General features: G+C 38.6%; 1 protein-coding gene across 4 annotated transcripts in view; it reads right to left on the bottom strand.

Annotated features, from left to right (window-relative positions):
- The window catches only part of UVRAG (UV radiation resistance associated), a 317503-nt gene that overhangs the window by 212767 nt on the left and 80901 nt on the right, over positions 1-23835 (bottom strand). For all 4 annotated transcript variants that reach the window (XM_079928279.1, XM_079928281.1, XM_079928282.1 and 1 more), the window contains one exon: positions 18565-18650. In XM_079928279.1, coding sequence (XP_079784405.1) covers positions 18565-18650 — 86 coding nt within the window. The remainder of the gene's footprint in view (positions 1-18564; positions 18651-23835) is intronic.

Raw genomic sequence — 23835 nt, 5'->3', positions numbered from 1 at the left:
CTCACTGCTGCTTTCCAGACCACTGCTCTCCTCCATTCCCTAAAACCCACAGTCCTTTTAACGTACATATGATTATGCCACTTCCCCTTCTTGCTGCTGTTATCTACAGTCCTCCCATCCCGGCTTAGTAATGGAAGATTTTAGCACCTGACTCACCATCCTCTCTTTCCACTACTATTCCTGCCATTGTTCTTGATGGACTTTTACGTCCATGCAATACTCCAAACTCTCAGATTCTTGACCTCCACCCAGTTGAGCCAGTTCAGTTATCCTCTTGCTTTACATCATAGTTAATAACTACAGCTTTAAAACCTCAACTTCAAGCATCCCAACCTCTGACCGCTGCTCTCCGTACCTCACTCCAACAATTTGTTCTCACCATCAGAACTTCCAATCCATTGATCCTCCCACCTCTTTTTCACTGATGATCACTTCCCTCACATCCTCACTTCTCTCCTTATCCAAATTAGAGTCTATGGTCCATCATTATAAATCACTCCTATGGACCTCTCTTCTTCCCCATGAGTTCAAAACCCTGGTTAATTCTGGTTAAATTCAACTCATTGTCTTTTCCACCTTTGCACCCAAGTGGCTGAATACAGCTGGCGAAAAACACTCAGCATACTGAATGATCTCCCTTAAATGTATAACCAAAGTACGGAAACTGGACCAGAAGCATCAGGTTCACCTGGGAGAGTTAGAAATGCAAATTCGCAGACCTCACCCCAGACCTAATGCAGCAGGAACTTTGCGGGGAGGCACAACAATCAGTGTTGCACCAAGCCCTCCAGCTCATTGCGATGCAGGCTAAAGTGTGAGAACTATCAGGCCTAGATAATTCACTCTCCCATTCTCCAGGATGACTATTTTAAATCTTCTCTTTTCTCTTCCAACTGTATACAAACCTTCCACCTCCTGACACCTGGATGATGACCCTACTGAAAACCAGAAGCAGTCAGAGGACAACTTACTCGTTCTCCCATCACCACATCTACCGTATGATTCTGTACCTGTACCCATATATTCTGCCCTCCCCACGTATGTACAGACAGCCCTTCTTTGTAAGGCCTAACCATCCACTTGTACACTGGATCTCTCTGTCTTTCACTTATCAAAGGTTTTTGTGCCGGCTATTATCCCCTCTCTTTCTTGGGCAGCCACAAATTTTCCTTCAGTACATGAATATGCTAAATACCTCCCCCCATCTCAAAACAGAAAAATTCTTCGCTTGACCCTTCAGTACCCTCCAGCTTTAGTACCACTTCCCTGCTCCTCTGTACGGAAAAACTTTGCAGGAATAGTTTACACTTCTTGCCTTCATTTCCTCACTCCCATTCTCTCCTTAACCCACTCCTACAACATCACCAAAACTGCTCTTATAAATGACACCAGTGAGCCCCAAGTTGCTGGATTCAGCATTCAATTATCAGCCCTCTTCTTACTCAACCAATCACAGCATTTGATTCAGTTGATCAATTCCTTGAAAATACTTAATTTACTTTGGCTCTGGGACACCACATTGTCCTAGATTTCCCCCAGACTTTATTAGCTGCCCCTAGTCCTCTGACATATCCTCCCCTTCCTACATGTTGGAGAACCTGAACAAACTCTGAAGGTGTTCAGAGGGTAGAGAGGCCGTTCTTCCAGCCTCTATATAAGGTGGAGAGGCCTCTATATAAGGTGGAGAGGCCATTCTTCCAGCAGCAGTGACAGACTCTCTCCGGTATGAGTTTCTGCAGTAGCCAGTTTCCTCATTTAGGTGTCTAGTGGGTGTGGGATGGTTACTTCACTAGCAGCGGTTCTGTGAGCACTGGATCGCTGGGTTGACCTCGAAGCCTAGCAGTAAGTAGTGTGTCCCTGAAGCCTAGCAGCCTCCTGACTTCTTCTCCTTCAGCTGTCTAGTGATTCTATAAATACCCAATTCTCTGTGTGAAATCTAAATCTCGTCCTGATGAAAATCTCTAGAGTGGTTTATGTTTCCTATCCTGAACACTGACTGATACAATTCCTAAGTTCACATCTCCGGCAACAATCAGCCCCGATATCAACCAACTGCCTTCTCAGTACCTCCACCTTCATAACTAATACATATCTCAAACCTAACGTCCCAAATACATTCATTTTTTTTTTTTTTTTTTTTTTTTTTGCAATACGCGGGCCTCTCACTGTTGTGGCCTCTCCCATTGTGGAGCACAGGCTCCGGACGCGCAGGCCCAGTGGCCATGGCTCACGGGCCCAGCCGCTCCGCAGCATGTGGGATCTTCCCAGACTGGGGCACGAACCCATGTCCCCTGCATCGGCAGGCAGACTCTCAACCACTGCGCCACCAGGGAAGCCCCCAAATACATTCTTGATTCCCCATTATCTGATCCTCCTTCCCCCTACAAATCTCATACCATTTATTTTCATAAATGCCACCACAATTCACCTAGTTGCACAGATTAAATATCTATAAATTATTTTTAAGTCCAATTTCTCTTGCATGCCCACATCTAATCCATTACCAAGGCTGGTTAGCTCCAACTTCAAAATATGTCAGAAATCGGACCACTTCTCTTCATTTACCTCAACTATCAGACCAACCTAAGTCACTCTTGTCTCTTGCCTGGACACTACAATAGTCTCTTAACTAATCTCTCTCTCTTGCTACTCTCCCTCCCCTCAGTCTATTCTCCATGTCACAGTCATTTTCTTTAAATAAAAGTCAGATCACATTGCTCCCTTGGCTCAAACCCCTCCATTTTCCCATCATACGTGGAAAAAAATCTAAAACTCTACACAATCTGGTCTCCACCAACTTTGCTCACTCTGCTCAAACTAGACTGACCTCTTACCTGTTCTTTCAACAAACCAAGCTCACTCCCTCCTCAGCGCTTTTATATTGGTTATTACTGCTCTTTGGGATGTTCCTAAAGATACCCACACAACTTGCTGCCTTATCTTTTTCAAGTCTTTGTTCAAATATTTTCTTCTCAGTGAGGTCTCCCCTGACCACTCTATCTAAACTAACTCATCCCAGGACTTCCCTGTTGTGCAGTGGTTAAGAATCTGCCTGCCAATGCAGGGGACACAGGTTCGATCTCTGGCCCGGGAAGATCCCACATGCTGTGGAGCAACTAAGCCCGTGCGCCACAACTACTGAGCCTGCGCTCTAGAGCCCGTGAGCCACAACTACTGAGCCCGTGAGCCACAACTACTGAGCCTGCACGCCACAACTAATGAAGTCTGTGTGCCTAGAGCCTGTGCTCTGCAGCAAGAGAAGTCACTGCAATGAGAAGCCTGCACGCCACAACGAAGACCTGACGCAGCCAAACATAAAAAAATAAAATAAATAAATTTATTTAAAAAAATAAAAATAAATAAAATAATTCATCCTACCATCCCTAGTACACTCTATCCCCATCCCCATAGTACTATCATTAGTTTACCCACAGGAACAAATATAGCTACATACTTTTTTTCTTCCAAATTACATCCCTTCAGAAAGAGCCCACATTCTTTAGAATGTGGGTGGCAGCATGGGAGAAAGAAAAGAAAATGGAGTAAAAAGTTTGGCTGGCTGGCTCTGTCACAATGCAACCTTAGGCAAGTCAATTCCCCTTTCTGGATCTGTGTCCTCACTAGCAAAAGAGGGATAACAAACAATAGCATCAGTCTCATAGGTTTGCTTTGAGGATTAAATGATTATAAAGCATATAAACTACTTACCTGACAGATGGTATATATTCAGTAAATGTGTCTATTTTACTATTATTACCCAACAACTGTTTGCCAAATTAACTAAATAACTGTTTAGTTTAAATACAGCAACCATATTCCCAAAGTCCTCTCTTCTTCAAGCTAAATACCTTCTATTCTCAACTAGTTTTCATATGACTGTTTAAAAACCACTCATCACCCTGGCATTCTCCCTTAGCTCTTTGTCATGGAAGTAAACTAGGACTCAAATTAAACATAAATATGCCAAATATGATCTAATGAACACAAAGTCCAGGAAGACTATTACTTCCCTTGATCTGGGCACTATATTTTAATTAATGAAACATAAGATAATCTTAACTCCTTTTTTTTTTTTTTTTGGTGGTACGCGGGCCTCTCACTGCTGTGGCCTCTCCCGTTGCGGAGCACAGGCTCCGGACGCACAGGCTCAGCGGCCATGGCTCACAGGCCCAGCTGCTCCGCGGCATGTGGGATCTTCCCGGACTGGGGCACAAACCCGTGTCCCCTGCATCGGCAGGCGGACTCCCAACCACTGCGCCACCAGGGAAGCCCTTAACTCCTTTTTGAGAGCTGTTGAGTCAATTTCTTGGCTTATACTAAATTTTTCATAAATTTAAATCTCCAGATGTTCTCCCCACAAACTGTTTAAAGCCAGTTCTACTCCAAGGTTCATACCTGACTTTGCCACTAGAATCAAAGAATCTCTGAGATTTAAAAAACAAAAACAAAAACAAAAAAATCAATGCTACTACAGAAGTCATTTTACCTCTATGGCAGTAGACCTCTGCTTCTTGCAGAGTCAGAATTTAATGGTTGGGAGCTTGAAAACAGAAATGCCAACTAAGGAAAAGTCGCTGTATCTACTCACCTCACACCATATTGAAGGAAGAGAAGTAAAACAAACCACGTGGCCATAGAGTTACAGAGACGCTCCTCAACGGAAACTTACAGGCTTTAGTTAACACTTCCAGCATGGGGAGGCACGGAGGCACAGCACTTTGGAGGCTCTAGGAGAGCCTATTATGGAAGTCTCCATTGTGCTAGGGCCACAAGACTCTCTGAGAAATGCCTGGCTCATTTACACTCAGGTGTACCACCAAAGAAATTTTATCAGAAGGGGCACAGGAGCTGTTAGGCAGCCTCAAGGAAGATCACAAGGAATTCTTCCACATGAGATGAAGAAATATATTGGAAAGGGCCTTGCCATCAAATAGATCTGAACTCTGAATAACACACTAGTTCATCTTTTCTAAGCTGTGGTTCGCTTACCAGCAAAACAGAACTATAATAGCATAGTATTGTGAATACTGTAAAAAAATATGTATGCTAAGTTTTTAGCATTTAAGTGCCTTTCATATTTGAGCTATTCAAATACTTTTTACTTTCCCTACCACCTGTGTAGGCATAGAAAAGAATGGGATTCTGACTTATTCCTACAATACCAACAAAATATTTAGAAATTATTATTAACTTCTCAATGAATGTAAGACCCCTTGTTTGCCGTATCTGTTAATCTGTCCTACTAGAATATAAGTCCCTAAAGTTAGAATCTTGCTTCTCATGTTAATAGAGTACTCCCAGTCATAAAGAATCAACTGTAAGAACGAGGTTATTACAGTATCCACTCTCCTCAACAGGTAAACATGCTGCGTCTCAGATTCTCTTCAAAGGTAAAGCATCCCACCTTTTAGAATAAAAGTTACTTCAAGGACCAGGTGATATCCTGATGAGCATAATGTATTAATTCTCCTAAAATCTCTAAGTTCTCTTAATAAAACAGCATGTAAAAATCAAATTATGGGTGGGGTAGGTGTTTAATGGTAACTGTTTGTTTTTATTGGCAGAGACATCAGGGTGAAATCACTAAACCTTGGAAAGCTGCCTTGGAACATGCCTGGCACCAGTGGGAATGTAGAAGTTACAAGGCAGCTATGAGGGGTGTAATGGTAAAGCTTTAATTTGCAGTGACATCTTAAACAAAGCAGTCTTAGTAAAGTAACCCTGTGAAATCAAGCCCGAACTGAAGGACAGGGGCAGGGACAGAGAACATCTCTTGGGGCAGAAGACTACTCAGATAGTTAACTGCCCTCAAAGGATGGGCTTTACCTCTTTCTACTGATTTTATACACCTCTTTCACCATTCCAACATCATCTGAAAGTTGACTATTGCTCCAAGCCAGAAGTTCTGAACATTATTTTGGGGAGGGCTCATTTATTTTACCCACTATGTCGCTACCCCTGTTGAACATTCGGTCCACTAGAGAAAATGGACTTAGCAGCATGAAAAGCCTACAAAAGGTCCTAGTTAAAGACCATGAGACCTATCAGTAACTCACAACTGGTTAACTCATTTAATAAACTAGAGTTAATTTACCATACAACGCCTTTACGTGACTTTCATTAGCAAGCGCGTTGTCTAAAATGAAGTACTCAGATACTTTATTGTAAATATATACCATAATTGTGGGAGAACATATCCAAAGTTAGTATTAATTATCTTAGAAAAGGTGATTAGGGCTTCCCTGGTGGCGCAGTGGTTGAGAGTCTGCCTGCCGATGCAGGGGACACGGGTTCGTGCCCCGGTCCAGGAAGATCCCACATGCCACAGAGCGGCTGGGCCCATGAGCCATGGCCGCTGAGCCTGCGCGTCCGGAGCCTGTGCTCCGCAACGGGAGAGGCTACAACAGTGAGAGGTCCACGTACCGCAAAAGCAAACAAACAAACAAAAAACTACCATTTTAAAAATTCCTCCAAAAACCTACCTATTATTCAGTGATTATCCAACTGGATTGTATTTCATCCATTCACTTATTATTTTACCATTCATTCAATTAACAAATATTTACTGAGTATCTACTCTGAGTTAGGTTGGTGCTATATATGCTGGGGACAAAATTATAAACTAGAGCTCTAAATTCCCTACACTTATGTAGTTTATGTTCTCCATTCTCATTCTGAGAAATATTTTAAAGGCAAAAAGCATATCAAATATTTTGTTTTAGTTCACACTCAAAAAAGCATTACAACTGCAGCATTAGAAAGCATCCTGTCCAGGAAGAGCTCATAATATAACAAAATTTCTAACTGAAATACTAGAGTGGTTTCTGGGCTTAATTAGAATATTTGCTGTAAATTATTGAAATGATTAAAAGAATTATAAACTAAAACTACACGCACTGTTTCAGCAATAAATTTAAAAATCCAGAGGAAGTAAATGGTTTCCTAGCAAAAAATGAAGTGTCAAGAATAAACCACGGAGAAGTAGGATAAAATAGAGCAAATAGCACTAAAGGTATGAGAGTCAGATTTATCATAAAAGTCACCTGAACTAGATGATTTAATAGCTAAATTCTCTAACAAACCTTTAAAGAATTAAAAATTCCCAAAATTATTTAATATGTTTCAGTTGATTATGATGCTAATAGCTAACAAATATAGCATTAACTATATTCAGGCACAGTATTAAGCACCTCATATTAATTCACTTAATCCTCCCAACAACCCAATGAGGTATATGCTATTATCATCATTTTACAGAGTAAAATGTCACAGAAAAAGATGAAGAGTTTCCCAACTCAATTTTAAGATCTTAGGAAAGATGTTTACCCTGCCTTTCTCTCCTCCCCCCCAAAACAACAAATACTATACACCAATCTCACTTGTAATAATGATCAAAAGAATAATCTATAACTAATTAATAATGCAGTATCAAAAAATCTACATACCTTATTGCAACTATAAACTAAAGGAAGAAAAACATATAATGTTAATAAATGCGGAAAGGCATTTCAAAAAATTCAGCATCTATTGCTAAAAAAAGTTAATAGGAAGAACTATCTAAAATATTTTCCAAAATTAACAGAAAATATCCTGAACAGCAAAATATTTAATTAAAATAATAACTGGACTAAAATGTTCACTATGTCCATTACTTTTCAACATTATTTTTAAAGTTCTAGAAGGTTTAGTAAATGTACTAGAGACTAGAAAACAGTATAAACATTGGAAAAGAACAGATAAACCAATCTTAATTGATAATAATGAGTGTATGCCAAGAAAATCAGAGACCTTTCCTTAAAAAACAAGAAAAAATAATTTGATATAGTCACTGAATATAACTTTCTTAAAATTACAGCTTTTCCCTATAACAGTAATAAGCACACAGGAATGGAAATGGAAAACATATTTTATAAAAAATAGTGTAAAAATTATAAGAACAAATTTAATGGAAAAGCACATGACCATATGAAGAGAACTATAAAATCTTACCAAAGGAATGAAATAAAATTTGAACAAATATAAGACATACCATGTCTTGGATTGGAATACTAATATAAAAATGACAGCTCTCTCCAAATATTAAAAAGTCAGTGAATATAAAAATTCCTGTTAGAATTCCAATAAACTTTTTTTTTTAAAGAATAGGATAAAATAACCTTAAAGTTCACATGGAAGAATAAAGTTCTGAGACTAGCCAAAAACGGTATGAAAAAGAATAGTAGCAAGAAGGGCACTTGCCCCACTTGATATTAGAACATACCAAAGAACCACTGTAATTAAATTAATCTGAAATTGTCGAAGGACTACACAAAACGATCAGAACAAAAAGAGAATCCAGAAATGGATACCAGCATATATGAGCTTTTAATATAAGATAAAGGTGGTATTTAAATTCAGTGAGAAAAGGAAGTTATTGGCGCAACTGGATATTCATCTATGAAGAAAATTAATTTCTATCCCACAATATATAGAATATCTAAACAACATATTTAAGAATAATTCCTAATTGTATTAGAGATTTAATTTTAAAAGTAAAATAATATAAATCTCAAAAGAAAACTTAGAAAATACAGGTGGAACTAAGGTATAAGAGAGACTTCTTAAACCAAGACAGTATGTCCAGAAGATATCAAAGAAAAACCAGAATTACATGATATGGCAAATAAAAACTTTTTGTATAACGTATACTAAGTCAATACATAACTGACATATTTGGAAAAAATACCAAGGACTCTTAAAATTTTATGAAAAAAATGCAAGCAACTCAACTAAAAAGATAGGTAAAGTATATGAATAGGCAAATTCACAGAAGAATACACTGAATGGCTAACAAACTCAAGAAGAGATGTTCACTTTCACTTGTAGCTCAGACTAAGCACTAGTACCGAAGCTAATAAAAACTAAAGTAACACTGAGGTGTTATACTCATCAAATTAATAAAAATCACAAAAAAAGATGATGATACCCACCGCCAGCAGGGATTCAGGGTAAAGAGTAATGTCACACTTTTTTGCACTCTTTGGGAAAACAGTATGTTATTTGCACTCTTTGGGAAAACAGTATGTTATTTCTTAAAATTAAAACTACACATGCCCTTTGACTCAGAAATCCTACTCCTGGAAATTTAATACACAGGAACAAAAACATCATAAATATAAGGATATATACATATATAGATATTTACTGCAGTATTCTGCATAATGGCAAAACAAACAAATAAAAAAAACCAGAGCCAGAGTAAATATTAAAAGTCTATCAACAGGGTAATGATTGAAAAACATAGTACACCCTCACCATGGGCAATTATGAAATCATTAAAACAATGAACTGAAGAGATTTGTACATGGAATGTTAAACAAGAAAAACAAGATGTAGAGTCATGTATATAACATCCACTCCAATTTTGTGAAATAGCAATTAAAACTCCTAACATATGTACATAAATATGCATATAGTGGTATCTATAACATATACACAGAGATCATAGGAAAAATATGAATATATACATAACAGGTTGTTAACATGGGTACACGGGTGACTGGGGTCATGTGAACATGTGTTCTGTGTTTGGATGGTATCTTATTCAGTTCAGGCTGCTATAATAAAATATCATAGACAGGGTGGCTTATAAACAGAAATTTATTTCTCACATTTCTGGAGGCTAGGAAGTCTAAGATCAAGGCACCAGCATTGTTGGTATCTGGTGAGTCTGCTTCCTGGTTCACAGACAACCATCTTTTCACTATAACGTCACATGCAGAAAGGTCCAGGGTCTCCCTGGGACCTCTTTTATAAGGGCACTAATCCCATTCATGAGGGCTCAGCCCTCATGATCTAATCATCTCCCAAAGGCCCCACCTCCAAATGCCATCACATTGGGGATTAGGTTTCAATGTATGAATTTGGGGTAGGAGGGACCACAAACATTCAGTCTATAACTGGTGGTTTTGGTAGTGAGTGAGAAGGGTTTAAGGAAGAAGACAAGCCAAAAAGTAAAAAGAAAGGGGAAAAAAAACTGCACCTAAAATTACTCCAGGGCTTCCCTGGTGGCGCAGTGGTTGAGAGTCCGCCTGCCGATGCAAGGGACACAGGTTCGTGCCCCGGTCCAGGAAGATCCCACATCAGGCAGAGTGGCTGGGCCCGTGAGCCATGGCCACTCAGCCTGCGCGTCCGGAGCCTGTGCTCCGCAACGGGAGAGGCCACAACAGTGAGAGGCCCGCGTACCGCAAAAAAAAAAAAAACAACCAACCAACCAACCAACCAACCCAAAAAAAAAAATTACTCCAGTACTTTGTTAAAATTCTATTTTTGTAAGTATATATGTGTCTTTCTGTGTATGTGTACACATATGTGTGTGTATGTATAGAGAAAGATAAATAAAAATAAAATGTGCTATTATACATAAATATCAATTTTGTTTAACTAAAATTTACATTAAATAACTAAACTTTTTCATTTTAAATTTTGATTAAAAACCTTTCTAAAACTTGTCACATGCCCCTGCTTTCTTACACAGACCTTAACAATGACAACTTTATATTCCACTGATGATCTGGTATCAACATGGCATAATGGAAGAAAGCACATGCACATGCATGCTTTATTCAAACCTGCTTTAACACTTATTTATGATGCTAGACAAGTCTTTTCACCCTTCTAGTGTCCTCGTCTGTTAAATGGAGAGAGCCTTAGTGAAAACTAACACGGTGGACTTAATAATTCTCATTAACTTCAGTTATGAACTACAGTATGGAGATGTACTTGGGTAAAGGACTGAATGCTCACACACAGAAGAGGTATGCTAGCTACGCTTTTTAACCTAGTCTGTCTCTCTTTACAGCTGGTCTATTTCTCTCTGCCTTCCTTCTACATGAAGTAGTGACAGAGGACTATTTACAAATCCAAACACTGTAAGTATAAAGATAGGACAGTAGCTAATATGATTTACCACTCAGTTATATTCCAGAATCACAGAGTAAAGCACAAACAGAGCAAACAGATTTTGTTTCTCCTTGCTGTCAGTGTGTCTACCTTAATAGTAATCCTCTTAATTCCCCTAATTTATCAAAAATGAGCACACAGACACTGGGTAGGAGCTTAGTCTCTACCAAGAATAGAAACACATATGAGTCTTAGTACATAAATTTTGTGACATCTTTTGCTTACGGCTGGGTTCTTAATTATATTCTCTATACTTGCAGTTACCTCTTAGGGAGAGATCATTAGCAGGGGAGGGCGGGAAAAACCCTCCCTGCTAACCAAAAGTTGGTTATCATGTTCAGAATTTAAAGATTATAAACAGTTATGCCCTTTCACATGTCATCCTCTCCTGTTTTCTAAACATTACTGCAAGAACAATTTATTTGATATGAGCATCTCCCTTTTATAACTGGAATTTTATAGGAGAAAATATTTTCTGTCAAAGTGGGGGGTGGGGACAGGGCAACAATCTGCCTCCAGACAGCCAGAGAAAGATCCTCCAGAAAAAAATCTATATAAGGAATAAGATTATAAGCCACAAAATCCTGAAATCCCACCAGACATTATATGGAGGGCAGTGGCAGAAAGAAAAGAGGCAGCTGAAGGTCTACAGATCTGATTACATTTTCAACACTTTTTCCATAATGGTCGAGAAATTTTTTACAACTCTCATTTTACCAGGTGCAAACCAGAAATAGGAAAAATAAAACCCAGTTCTCTGTAACTTGAAGAATAGTTTGATTTGATCAATCAAAACAGCATTTATTACCTGCTTAATATATTTGATGTGCAGCATCACAGGACTAATACAAAGATCAGTAAAAAGAGGATTCTTGCCTAAAGGAGCTCTCAGTTTGGGGGTGCTGAGCGGAGAGCGAATCAGACAATGAAGAACTAATTACAACACCATTACGTGCTCGGTAAATGCTAGCTACTAACTGCACAGGCAGTGGCAGGAGGACTTGAAATAAGAACACTAGTCCCTACACTGTTTAGAGCTAGTGTTTAGAGTGAATAGCAAATTAAGAAGTATGGACTTCATCCTGCATGTGATGGCTCAAAGATTTCTAAGCCCAATGAGTGACAAAACTGATGTATCTTTGGTCACTCTGGCAGCAATGTGGCAGATGAACTGTACTGAAGCAGTGTGAAAAATAGTAAAGTAGTAAAACATACTGGTTAAGAACATGGGCTCAGGAGCTAAACTGGGTTTAAATACAGGCTAACATGAACTAGCTATACGACCTTGGATAAGCTACTCAACTGCTTTGTGCCCCTATTTCCTCATCCGTAAATATGAATCAACAGTTCTTACCACATGGGGTGTTGTAAGAATTAGAAGAATCAATTCATGTAAAGCACTTAGAATACTTCCTGGCACAAAGGAAGTGCTCAATAAATAATACCTATTAACTGCATGAAAGAAAAACTGGAAGTAGGAAGACTAGCTAGGAGGTCAGGAAATAGTCCAGGAAAACAGAGGTGAGAACAAAGAAGGCTATGCTCACTAGCTGCCTGAGATGATGATACTACTAGAGAAACCAGGGAAAAGAAAAGGAAGAGGAGGATTAAGCCAATGTACGTAGCTCCAGACATGTTGGGGTTGAGGTTCCCACAAAACATGAAAGTATAAATGTCTAATGGTCATTGGAAACTACAGATCAGAACTCCAAAAGAGAAGTAGGAACTAGAGACATAGATTTGAGAGTTATTAATATGTGGGCATGGTGGTTATGAAAGACAGTCCTAGGGAGAAAGAATAATGCAGGATCCACAGGACCTAGGGCTCTAGGATCACAACAGAATCCACAGTGACTCCAACATAACTGAGAATTATCAGTAATATAGAAAGGAGAAAATATAGCCATATGAAATAATCCCTTCCTTCAAGTAGCTTTCAATGCCATCAGGGAAGACAAGACATGCACATGTTAAACAATTTTTATCATGATTGTTATAGAATTAACAAAAGTAATTCTAAAAAACAGAGGTATCGGCATTAGACTGGCAAGACGGAAAGGGAAATTATGCTTAAAATTGTAAAACCTAGTGGTAATATAAAAAAGGAACACGTGCATAGAGAAAAAAGCTAATTCCAAGATGGAAGAAGTAAAGGGGAAAATGAAAACTATTATTTATTGAATGTCTACTATGTGTCAGTAACTGTCCTACAATCTTTCAATTACTTTACCTTATTAATTCTCATAATAATTCCTATGAGACAAACATTATCCCCATTTTACAAGAGCAGTTTGAGGCATACCAAAGTTAAGTAACTTGCCCATAGTTTTGCATCCAGTGACGGGCATACGGCAGTTTAGGACTGGAACCTGGATGGAGGGCCAAAGCCCATGGTTTCTCCACCATATTTCCACTTATTAAACTGGCAAAAGTAGGACATGTCAAAAAGGAGGGAAAAAAAAAAAAGAATAAAAAGTATACTCAGGGGCTTCCCTGGTGGCGCAGTGGTTGAAAATCTGCCTGCTAATGCAGGGGACACGGGTTCGAGCCCCAGTCTGGGAAGATCCCATATGCCGCGGAGCAACTAGGCCCGTGAGCTACAACTACTGAGCCTGCGCGTCTGGAGCCTGTGCTCCGCAACAAGAGAGGCCGCAACAGTGAGGCCCACGCACCGTGATGAAGAGTGGCCCCCACTTGCCACAGCCAGAGAAAGCCCTTGCACAGAAATGAAGACCCAACACAGCAAAAATAAATTAATTAATTAATAAACTCCCCCCAACATCTAAAAAAAAAAATAAAATTTAAATTAAAAAAAAAAAAGTATACTCAGGGACTTCCCTGGTCTCACAGTGGTTGAGAGTCTGCCTGCCGATGCAGGGGACGCGGGCTCGTGCCCCAGTCTGGGAAGATCCCACATGCCGCGGAGCAGCTGAGCCCGTGAGCCATGGCCTCTGGGCCTGCGCGTCCAGAGCCTGTGCTCCGCAACGGGAGAGGCCACAACAGTGAGAGGCCCGCATACCGCCAAAAAAAAAAAAAAGTATACTCAAAGAAAACAGAATTAGTCTCACTTATTTCACTACCACAGAGCTACTTTTTGAGAAAGTATAAAAGGAAAACAAAAACAAAACAACAAAAAATTTTTAAACACTAAACATAATCTTTCAATTCCAGAGGACAGGTAGGATTTACAGGTATCTCCTTGCTTCCAGTCTCGTTCCTCAGGTCTCTTCCACACTGTCACCATGGATAGAATTCAAAATCACACACCTGAGCCTGTCACTCCTCCTCTCTTTATAATCTTTCAACAACTCCCTCTCACGAACACAATTAAAAAAAAAAAACAGACCCAAAAAAGAGAAACCTGTTTAGAAAGTCTAGAAACTCCTTAATCTAGAAAGAGTAACAATAAAGAGAAGAAAAGCTAACTTCTAAATTAAAGGCTCACTTATGATTCATAACCCTACGTTTCTCATTTCAAAACTGTAAAATAAATGAAATTTCAAATGCCAGTTAAACAGCAACATTGACACCTTGTGGTGAACATCCTAAAGTATCAAATGTGACAATGAGTGAAGTGTCTCCCAGGTAAACGTCTGCTTACATGAAAAATAATGCTTAATCCAGAGATTTACAAGGATTAAGAAACAAAAATTCAGTTTCCATCACACATACCGAATGTAAACTTTGAAAGAGCTGCTCTTACTTTGGCAACATTGGAATTAGTCTAAATTCCTAACTATTGGCAAAAGAATAAAACCTCAGGTCATTGTTTTCCTACAAAATGGTACAATGCATCCATCTGAAGGGGCTATAATGTCAGGGTCTTAGGTGCCAAAAACAGCCTTTACTTAGTCAAAATTTCCTATTTTTTGAGTGACATTTACACATAAAAGGTTGAGGGTAGAGATGCATACTAGTGGCACGAAAACACAGGAAGAGTTATTAACAGGAGACCTGGGTTCTAATCCTGCCTCCAAACAGCACTGAGAATTTTGTGGAGTAAGTAATATTAAAGAATTCAGACTCTGTGTGTTTTCACATAAAATTACAGATCAAGAAGTAACAATTTAGGACTTCCCTGGTGGTGCAGTGGTTAAGAATCTGCCTGCCAATGCAGGGGACACGGGTTCGAGCTCTGGTCCAGGAAGATCCCACATGCCGCAGAGCAACTAAGCCCATGTGCCACAACTACTGAGCCTGCGCTCTAGAGCCCGCGAGCTACAACTACTGAAGCCCGTGCACCTAGAGCCCGTGCTCCACAACAAGAGAAGCCACCACAATGAGAAGCCTGCACACCACAACAAAGAGTAGCCCCCACTCGCCGCAACTAGAGAAAGCCCACGCGCAGCACTGAAGACCCAACGAGGGAAGGAGAGAGGGAGGGAGGGAGGGAGGAGTAACAATTTAAAAAAAAACAAGAGGACTTCCCTGGTGGCACAGTGGTTAAGAATCCGCCTGCCAGACTTCCCTGGTGGCGCAGTGGTTGAGAGTCCGCCTGCCGATGCAGGGGACGTAGGTTCGTGCCCCGGTCTGGGAAGATCCCACATGCCGCGGAGCTGCTGGGCCCATGAGCCATGGCCACTGAGCCTGCCCATCCGGAGCCAGTGCTCCGCAACGGGAGAGGCCACAGCAGTGAGAGGCCCGCGTACCGGGAAAAAAAAAAAAAAAGAATCCGCCTGCCAATGCAGGGGACATGGGTTCGAGCCCTAGTCCGGAAAGATCCCACATGCCGCAGAGCAACTAAGTCCGTGTGCCACAACTACTGAGCCTGCGCTCTAGAGCCCACAAGCCACAACTACTTAAGCCCGCGCACCTAGAGCCTGTGCTCCTCAACAAGATAAGCTACCGCAATGAGAAGCCCACGCACCACAACAAAGAGTAGCCCCCGCCTGCCGCAACTAGAGAAAGCTTGCACGCAGCAACGAAGACCCAACACAGACAAAAATAAAAGTATAAATATATATAAATCAATAAATTTATGAAAAAATAAAATAAATTAAATTTAAAAAACAAGAAATCATCAGGAAAGGAAAAGGTATATTTTTAAAAATTACTGCATCCAGGAACAATGTTGCCTGAGTTAAGGATAGGAAACTATAAATAAAATTTATCGGCACAAAATTAAGTTTCTCGGCAATCACTTTATATATATCATGGTAAAAACTGTGGGAAAAGAAAAACTTTTGCTTGAGCAGATACATGACGGTTACTCTGAACTGCCTGAATCACCAGAGAAAGTTCCATTTTACTCATTAACTTTGACAAGTACAATTTAAAGTTTCTAGCTCCAGAGTAACTCTCTGAGTTCAGGTAATTTACTTGAAAAATAGACACTTAGTCTGGTTCAGAAAAAGTATATCTGTGTTACCAGCTATAAATGATTTACACGATGGCGATGAGCAGGCCACTGTTAATAAGGCAATTCAAACGGCTGACACACCTGAGGAATCTAGAAGGCATGCTAGAAGTGAAACCCCCAAGAGACATTTCATTGCAAAACCAGTGTTAAATAATTAAGCCACTACCAAACTAACTTGATGATTTTGCATTTATGGAGGGTTCCACGATTTTCAGAAATTTTCTCCATCATTATGCTACGTGGCCCTAACAACCACCAGTCTAGGAAGGTAAGTGAGAGTGTGAAAAGGGTTTGCAAAATTTGCTTGTCAGAAAACCTTCATACCAATCTCCAATCTGGCTCTACTTGCTATGCACCCCCTAAGATAAGTAAATCATTTAATGCTCCTTGGCCTCAGCTTCTACATGGAAGACAAAAGCTGATCCCTGATTTGTGAACATAAAAAACTTCTAGGAGAATAAGATAACTGATGTGAAAATGCTTATAAATTAAACAAATTTGAAACATCACTGCTTCCACATTTTGGAACAATTAGAGAGGTTAAATGAATTAGGATAAATCAAGGATAATTAAAGTCAGAGTCAGGTCAATCAAAGCATTCTCCATTATATCAAGTTGATTCCCAAGATCCTACAGTCTTTCTTCAGCTCCTATTCTCCTGTATCACTGCAGTACAGAGCCTTCAATACTCCTTAAATCTCTAATCTCTCAGATTCTATGATGCTACCTTTCCTAACTCCTCCTCTTCTCACTGACTCTGTATTCCCTTTTCTTTTTTCTTTTTTTTTTTTTTTGCGGTACACGGGCCTCTCACTGTTGTGGCCTCTCCCGTTGCGGAGCACAGGCTCCGGATGTGCAGGCTCAGCGGCCATGGCTCACGGGCCCAGCCGCTCTGCGGCATGTGGGATCTTCCCGGACTGGGGCACGAACCCATGTCCCCTGCATCGGCAGGCGGACTCTCAACCACTGCGCCACCAGGGAAGCCCCCCTTTTCTTTTAATTCCACTGATTTCTCTAATGAGATCACACAATCTCATACTTGGAAAATATCTTTAAAAATTATATTATCTATCCTCTCATTTTACTGAGCAAAACAGGCCAAGAAATATTAGTCTCTTCCTCACATTTCAAACTATTTCTGTACATTCCTCTTTCCAATACTTAAAACTCAATGTAGTCCCAAACTGAATAGGCTCAAAAATAAGAGTTATAAAATAGACAACTCCTGCTTTCTATCTCCACCATCCAATTACTAAATTCTGTCCATTCTGGCACATATCCTAAGAAGTCAAAGTGAAAGTACCTCTCAGGTAAGAGTCAAAAGTCATCAAATGTGTGTGGTTACTTTAGTTGAAATCATTGTCTCTTTAGAGCATTTTACATACTCCATGTCAGCAAACTCTCTACCATTATGTACAATAAGATTCAAGATTTGCAAAGGAAAAGCCCATTTCATAATGTTTAAAAAATAAACAATCATCCAGTTGGATAAGAGTCCAATCATCCTTCTGGACTCTTCCTCTAGTAGATATATAGAGAATGTCTAATGGTCTGGAATTTATGATGTGTTATGTAAACACTAGGAAATACTGCCAAAATCGAATTTCAATGAATCATCTGTCTGAGTAGGGCGAACACAGGTTGAGTGTCACTCTTAACTTTATTTTAAATTGCATTTATTTTGGTAGCCTGCCTCCTGGGGAAATGTCCTTGATGATCTACCACACTGAAAATTAAAACCAAATTTAAAAATCTTTCCAAATTAAGCCCAGACATTATGAAAATATAGAGCTGAGGCAGTTAAACCTCTAAGCACATGAGATTCACGCAGAGCTCCTTTGCCTTGCCAAATATGATTCTTTTAGGATGAACAGCAGATCAAAACTCTAAGCTATGTCTGGGGCTACTGAAGGGGTTTTCTAGTAATGCCACAGTTGTTAAAGTTTTGGTAAGTCTAAATTTTGTACCTCTGGTTGCTGCTCTTTATTGTGCAGAAGACCGGAAACAGCTCATGTCCCTGTTTTAAGATCACTGGCTTCCAATCACTCTCTCCCACTGTCCAGAGGAAAAAAATGGCTTTCCAAAGGCTTTGTAAAAGAGATAAATCACTGTAGCTACAAAATTTATGAAGCTCTCACTAAAAAATGCTAAGTCTGAGTAACAGCTTCTAAAGATTCCATACATTTCCTCACATCGAAATGTCACAAACTCAGAATGAGGAAGATTCTTGACAAAATGCAAGAGGACTCTAAGAAGTTTCTTACCGCAGCAAAGAGAAGACATCATAAGAATTGCGAACACAGTTCTGATCCACCTGAAGAAGAATACTCTTCTGAGCATCTGAATAACCCTAAAAGACATTAATTAACAAATTAATCAAAGTAAAACAAAATATGTGTCCAAATTAATCGTGATGTTTGTATTTTTAAAATTATGATTCAATAACAACTCAGTAAATTCAAATCATTAAGAAATTAGAAAAAAGTTAAGAAACACTTTCATATAATTGAAGTTTAACCTTATAGGCAAGTGAATTTAAAATAAATTTCTTCTAACATTTCCCCACAGAAACAGTGTTTCACATTATAACTTTTGGTGAACTTCCCAGTGAAACCCCAGAAGTCTTTTTAACATATTATGTGGCTGAAGAAGAGTATTAACAATAATATTTCAAGTATGCCTAGCCATCATATGTAATGTTTTTATGGAGGAAAAGGCATTCCAAGTTTTAATTAGGAATACCAGAAACAAGTATTTCCACTCAGTGGTGTAAAGGTGGTGGCAGCAAGGATGGTTTCTAGAGAGAACACAGCACAATTCCATAGGAAGAGCAGAACAGCTATCTGGCATTTCAGAAAGGCAAAGTAAATAGTAGTTAAGAAAAAAGGACTCTGGACCCAGACCACCTGGATTACAGCTTAAGCCCTTAATACATCAGCTCTGTAATCTGGAACAAGGCACCTAACTTCTTTTAGTTTAACTTTGGTTTCTTCATCTATAACATGGAGATGGTAATATTATCTACCTCACAAATTGTTGTGGGAATTAAAAGAGCTGATATTTGTAAAGTCAAAGGTATGTGATAAGCACTGTATAAATGTTTGCTATAATGCTAGTATAAGCATTTTCTAAAAGTTACATTGCTGCACACATTAAAAGGTTATTTGGAGAATAGCATAAACAACTTTGTGCCAACAAATTTAACAACTTAGATGAATCTTTGAAAAAATACAACATGACAAAACTGATTAACAATAAAACAACAATATCTATGACCCAGCAATCCCACTACTGGGCCTATACCCTGAGAAAACCATAGTTCAAAAAGAGTCATGTACCAAAATGTTCATTGCAGCTCTATTTTCAATAGCCAGGAGATGGAAACAACCTAAGTGTCCATCATCGGATGAATGGATAAAGAAGATGTGGCACATATATACAATGGAATATTACTCAGCCATAAAAAAAACGAAATTGAGTTATTTGTAGTGAGGTGGATGGACCTAGAGTCTGTCATACAGAGTGAAGTAAGTCAGAAAGAGAAAGACAAATACCGTATGCTAACACATATATATGGAATCTAAGAAAAAAAAATGTCATGAAGAACCTAGGGGCAAGACAGGAATAAAGACACAGACCTACTAGAGAATGGGCTTGAGGATATGGGGATGGGAAGGGTAAGCTGTGACAAAGTGAGAGAGTGGCATGGACATATATACACTACCAAACGTAAAATAGATAGCTAGTGGGAAGCAGCTGCATAGCACAGGGAGATCAGCTCTGTGCTTTGTGACCACCTAGAGGGGTGGGATAGGAAGGGTAGGAGGGAGGGAGATGCAAGAGGGAAGAGATATGGGAACATATGTATATGTATAACTGATTCACTTTGTTATAAAGCAGAAACTAACACACCATTGTAAAGCAATTATACTCCAATAAAGATGTAAAAAAAAAAAACCACAACAATATCTGAATAACTCTATTTTTTAAGTGAATAAGTAATTGAAAATCTTTCCACAAAAAAGTCTAGGTCCAGATGGGTTCACTGAATTATATCAAACATTTAAGAAATATCATCAATTTAACACAAACTCCTTCATAAAACAGAGGGTAAGGGAACAATTTCCAATTCGTAAGACCAGCATTACTGATACCAAAACTTATCTCACACACACACACACACACACACACACACACACACAAACACAATTATAGACCAATATCCCTCACGAATATAGACACAAAAATCCTTAGGAAAATATTAGCAAGTAGGACCAGCAATACGTTATAAGGACAAAATAGTAATGCATCGTTATTGACTGAATTTATTCTAAGAATGTAAGGTGGGTTTAGCATTTAATATCAACCAATTAGCAAATAAATGAAGCAATCATTATAAGCCTATCTTGATGGGCACACAATTATAAAGATGTAACTTGTGATGACAACAACATAAAAATGGGGGAACAGAGCTATACGGAAGAAAAGTTTTGTATAATATTAAAACTAAGTTGGTATTAATTTGAACTAGACTGTTATAAATTAAGATGTTAATTGTAATTCTTGGGGCAACCACTAAGAAAATAACTAAAAGATATATAGTAAAAGAAATGAGAAAGGAATCAAAATGTGAGAAATAACTAACACAAAAGAAGGTAGTAACAGAGGAACTGAGGAACAAAAAAGATGTAAGAAAACAAATCGAAAAGTGGCAGAAGTCCTTCCATCTGTAATTACATTAAGTGTAAATGAATTAAGCACTACAATTAAAAGGCAGAGATTGGAAGAATAGATTTTCTTTTTAATGACCCACTATACACTGTCTACAAGAGACAAATAGGTTGAAAATGGAAGGACAGAAACACAAATAGGTTGAAACACAATAGGTTGAAACACAACAGGTTGAAAATGGAAGGACGGAAAGATATTCCATGTAAGCAGTAACCAAAAGAAAGCTGGAATGGGTATACTAATATCAGACAAATAGACATTAAGACAAAAAAACCACAAATAGGTTGAAAATGGAAGGACAGAATGATATTCCATGTAAGCAGTAACCAAAAGAAAGCTGGAATGGGTATACTAATATCAGACAAATAGACGTTAAGACAAAAAAAAATTGTTAGACGAGACAAAAAGGGATATTATATAATATTTAAAAGGTCAAGAAGATATAAATGATTATAAACATATATGTACCTAGCAACATATAACAAAACATATGAAGCCAAAACTGCAAAAACTAAAATGGGAAATAGCTGAAGTCAACATCCCACTTTTAACAATGTGTAGCACAACCATAAGAAAGATAAACAATGAAACAGAAGACATGAAAAGTACTATAAATCAACTAGACCTAACAGATGTATACAGAATGCTCCACCCAATAACAACCATATACATATTCTTCTCAAGTGCACATGGAACATTCTCCAGGATAGACCATATGTTCAGCCACAAAACAAATCTCAATACATTTCTAAAAAATGAAATCATACAAAGTATCTTTTCTGATCACAATGGAATGAAACTAAAAATCAATAACAGAAGGAAACTTGGAAAATTCACAAACTACAAAGTAAATAACATACTCTTAAACAACCAGTGGGTCAAAGAACAAATCATAAGGTAAATTATTAAATACTCTGAGTAGAATAAAAATGAAAATACAACATATCAAAACATATGGGATACAGTGAAAAAGTGCTCAGAGGGAAAAGTACAGCTGTAAACATTTACATTTAAAAAAAGAAAGAGTTCAAATCAATTAATCTAATCTTCCACCTTAAGGAAATAGAAGATGAAGAACTAAACCCAAAGCAAAAAGGAAGTAAATAATAAAGATTAGGGCAGAGATCCATGAAATAGAGAATATAGAACAATACAGAAAAATCAAAAAAAACAAGTTAGTCCTTTGAAAAGAGCAATAAAATTGAAAAATATTAAGCTAGAGTGAAAAAGACAAAAAAAGAGAATACTCAAATCACTAAAATCAGGAAGGAAAGTGAGAACATTATCACCAATCTTATAGAAATAAGAAGTATTATAGAAGAATACTATGAACAATTGTATGCAAACAAATCAGATAACCTTGATAAAGTGGAAATTCCTAGGAACGCAGAAACTCCAAAAAATGACTCAAGAAGAAACAGAAAGTCTGAACAGATCTACAAGTTGTAAAAGAGTTTAGCTAAGCTACTCCATGGTACTGCTGCCCTGGCCTCCATTTTGTTTGGCCAAGCAGCCTGCAGGGACCTTAAACTAACACTAGACCCCCTTTCAGGGAAGTGCATGCCCTAGATAGCAGGATGCAGAGTCACAAGCAAATGTAGCTTCTGCAATGACTTACGATCAAAGTCTCCCCTGCTTCCCAGCACCTGTATAGTTTACACACCCCATAGATAAAAATCTCCATGGAACTTACCAAAACCCTGCTCCTTTGGCTTGAACTGACCAATCCAGCCCTAGCCCAGGAACCCCAAAGCACTCTACCCACAGACTCTAAATAAAGACATGTGTCCCAGGTCCTGCATCTCTCTGTCTGCACTTGGCCTTGAGCTCCCCATATATAACTTTACAGTCAGTTCTCTGTATCCATGGTTCTGGTATGCATGATTCTGCGTCCATGAATTCAACCAACTGTGGATTGTACAGTGCTGTAGTTTGTATTTATTGAAAAAAAAATCCACATATAAGTAGACCTGCCCAGTTCAAACACATGTTCTTCAAAGGTCAACTGTACTAGCAAAGCTAATCCAGCAGCATACTAAAAGGCTTATACAATCTGGTCCAGCAATTCTACTTCTGGCTATATACCCAAAAGAACTGAAATCAAAGACTCAGAGAGATATTTGTACATCCACATTCATAGCAGCATTATTCACAGTAGTTGAGGGCTAGAAGCAACCTGAGTATTCATCAACAGCTGAACAGAAAAACAAAATGTTGTATTTTCATACAATGGAATATAGTTAGCCTTAAAAAGGAAAGAATTCTGCTATAACATGCATGACCCTTGAGGACATTATGTTAAGTAAAATAAGCCAGTGACAAAAGGACAAATATTGTAAAATTCCACTTACATAAGGTACCAAGAGTAGTCAAATTCATAGAAACAGAAAGTAAAAGGGTGAGTGCCAGGGGCTTGGGAAAGGAGAAGATGGGGAGTTACTGCTTAATAGGTAGAGAGTTTCGGTTTTATAAGATGAAAAGAGCTCTGGAGATGGATAGTGATGACAGTTGCACAACAAGGTGCATGTCCTTAATGCCACCACACTGTACACTTAAAATGGTTAAGATGGTGAATTTTATATTATGTATATCTTACCACAATTAAAAATAATTTTTTAGAAAAGCTTTATACACCAGGAACAAGTGGGATTTACCCAAGGTACGTGAGGGTGGTTTGATAAATGAAAATCCACACAACATACCAAGTTGGAGGACTCATATTTCCCAATTCAATACTTACCACAAAGCAGCAGTAATCAAAAGAGTGTGGTATTGGCATAAGTACAGACATATAGATCAATGGA

Source organism: Stenella coeruleoalba, assembly GCF_951394435.1.
Source record: "Stenella coeruleoalba genome assembly, chromosome: 8".
Taxonomy (NCBI): Eukaryota; Metazoa; Chordata; class Mammalia; order Artiodactyla; family Delphinidae; genus Stenella; species Stenella coeruleoalba.
This window is presented reverse-complemented; position numbering and strand designations above follow the sequence as displayed.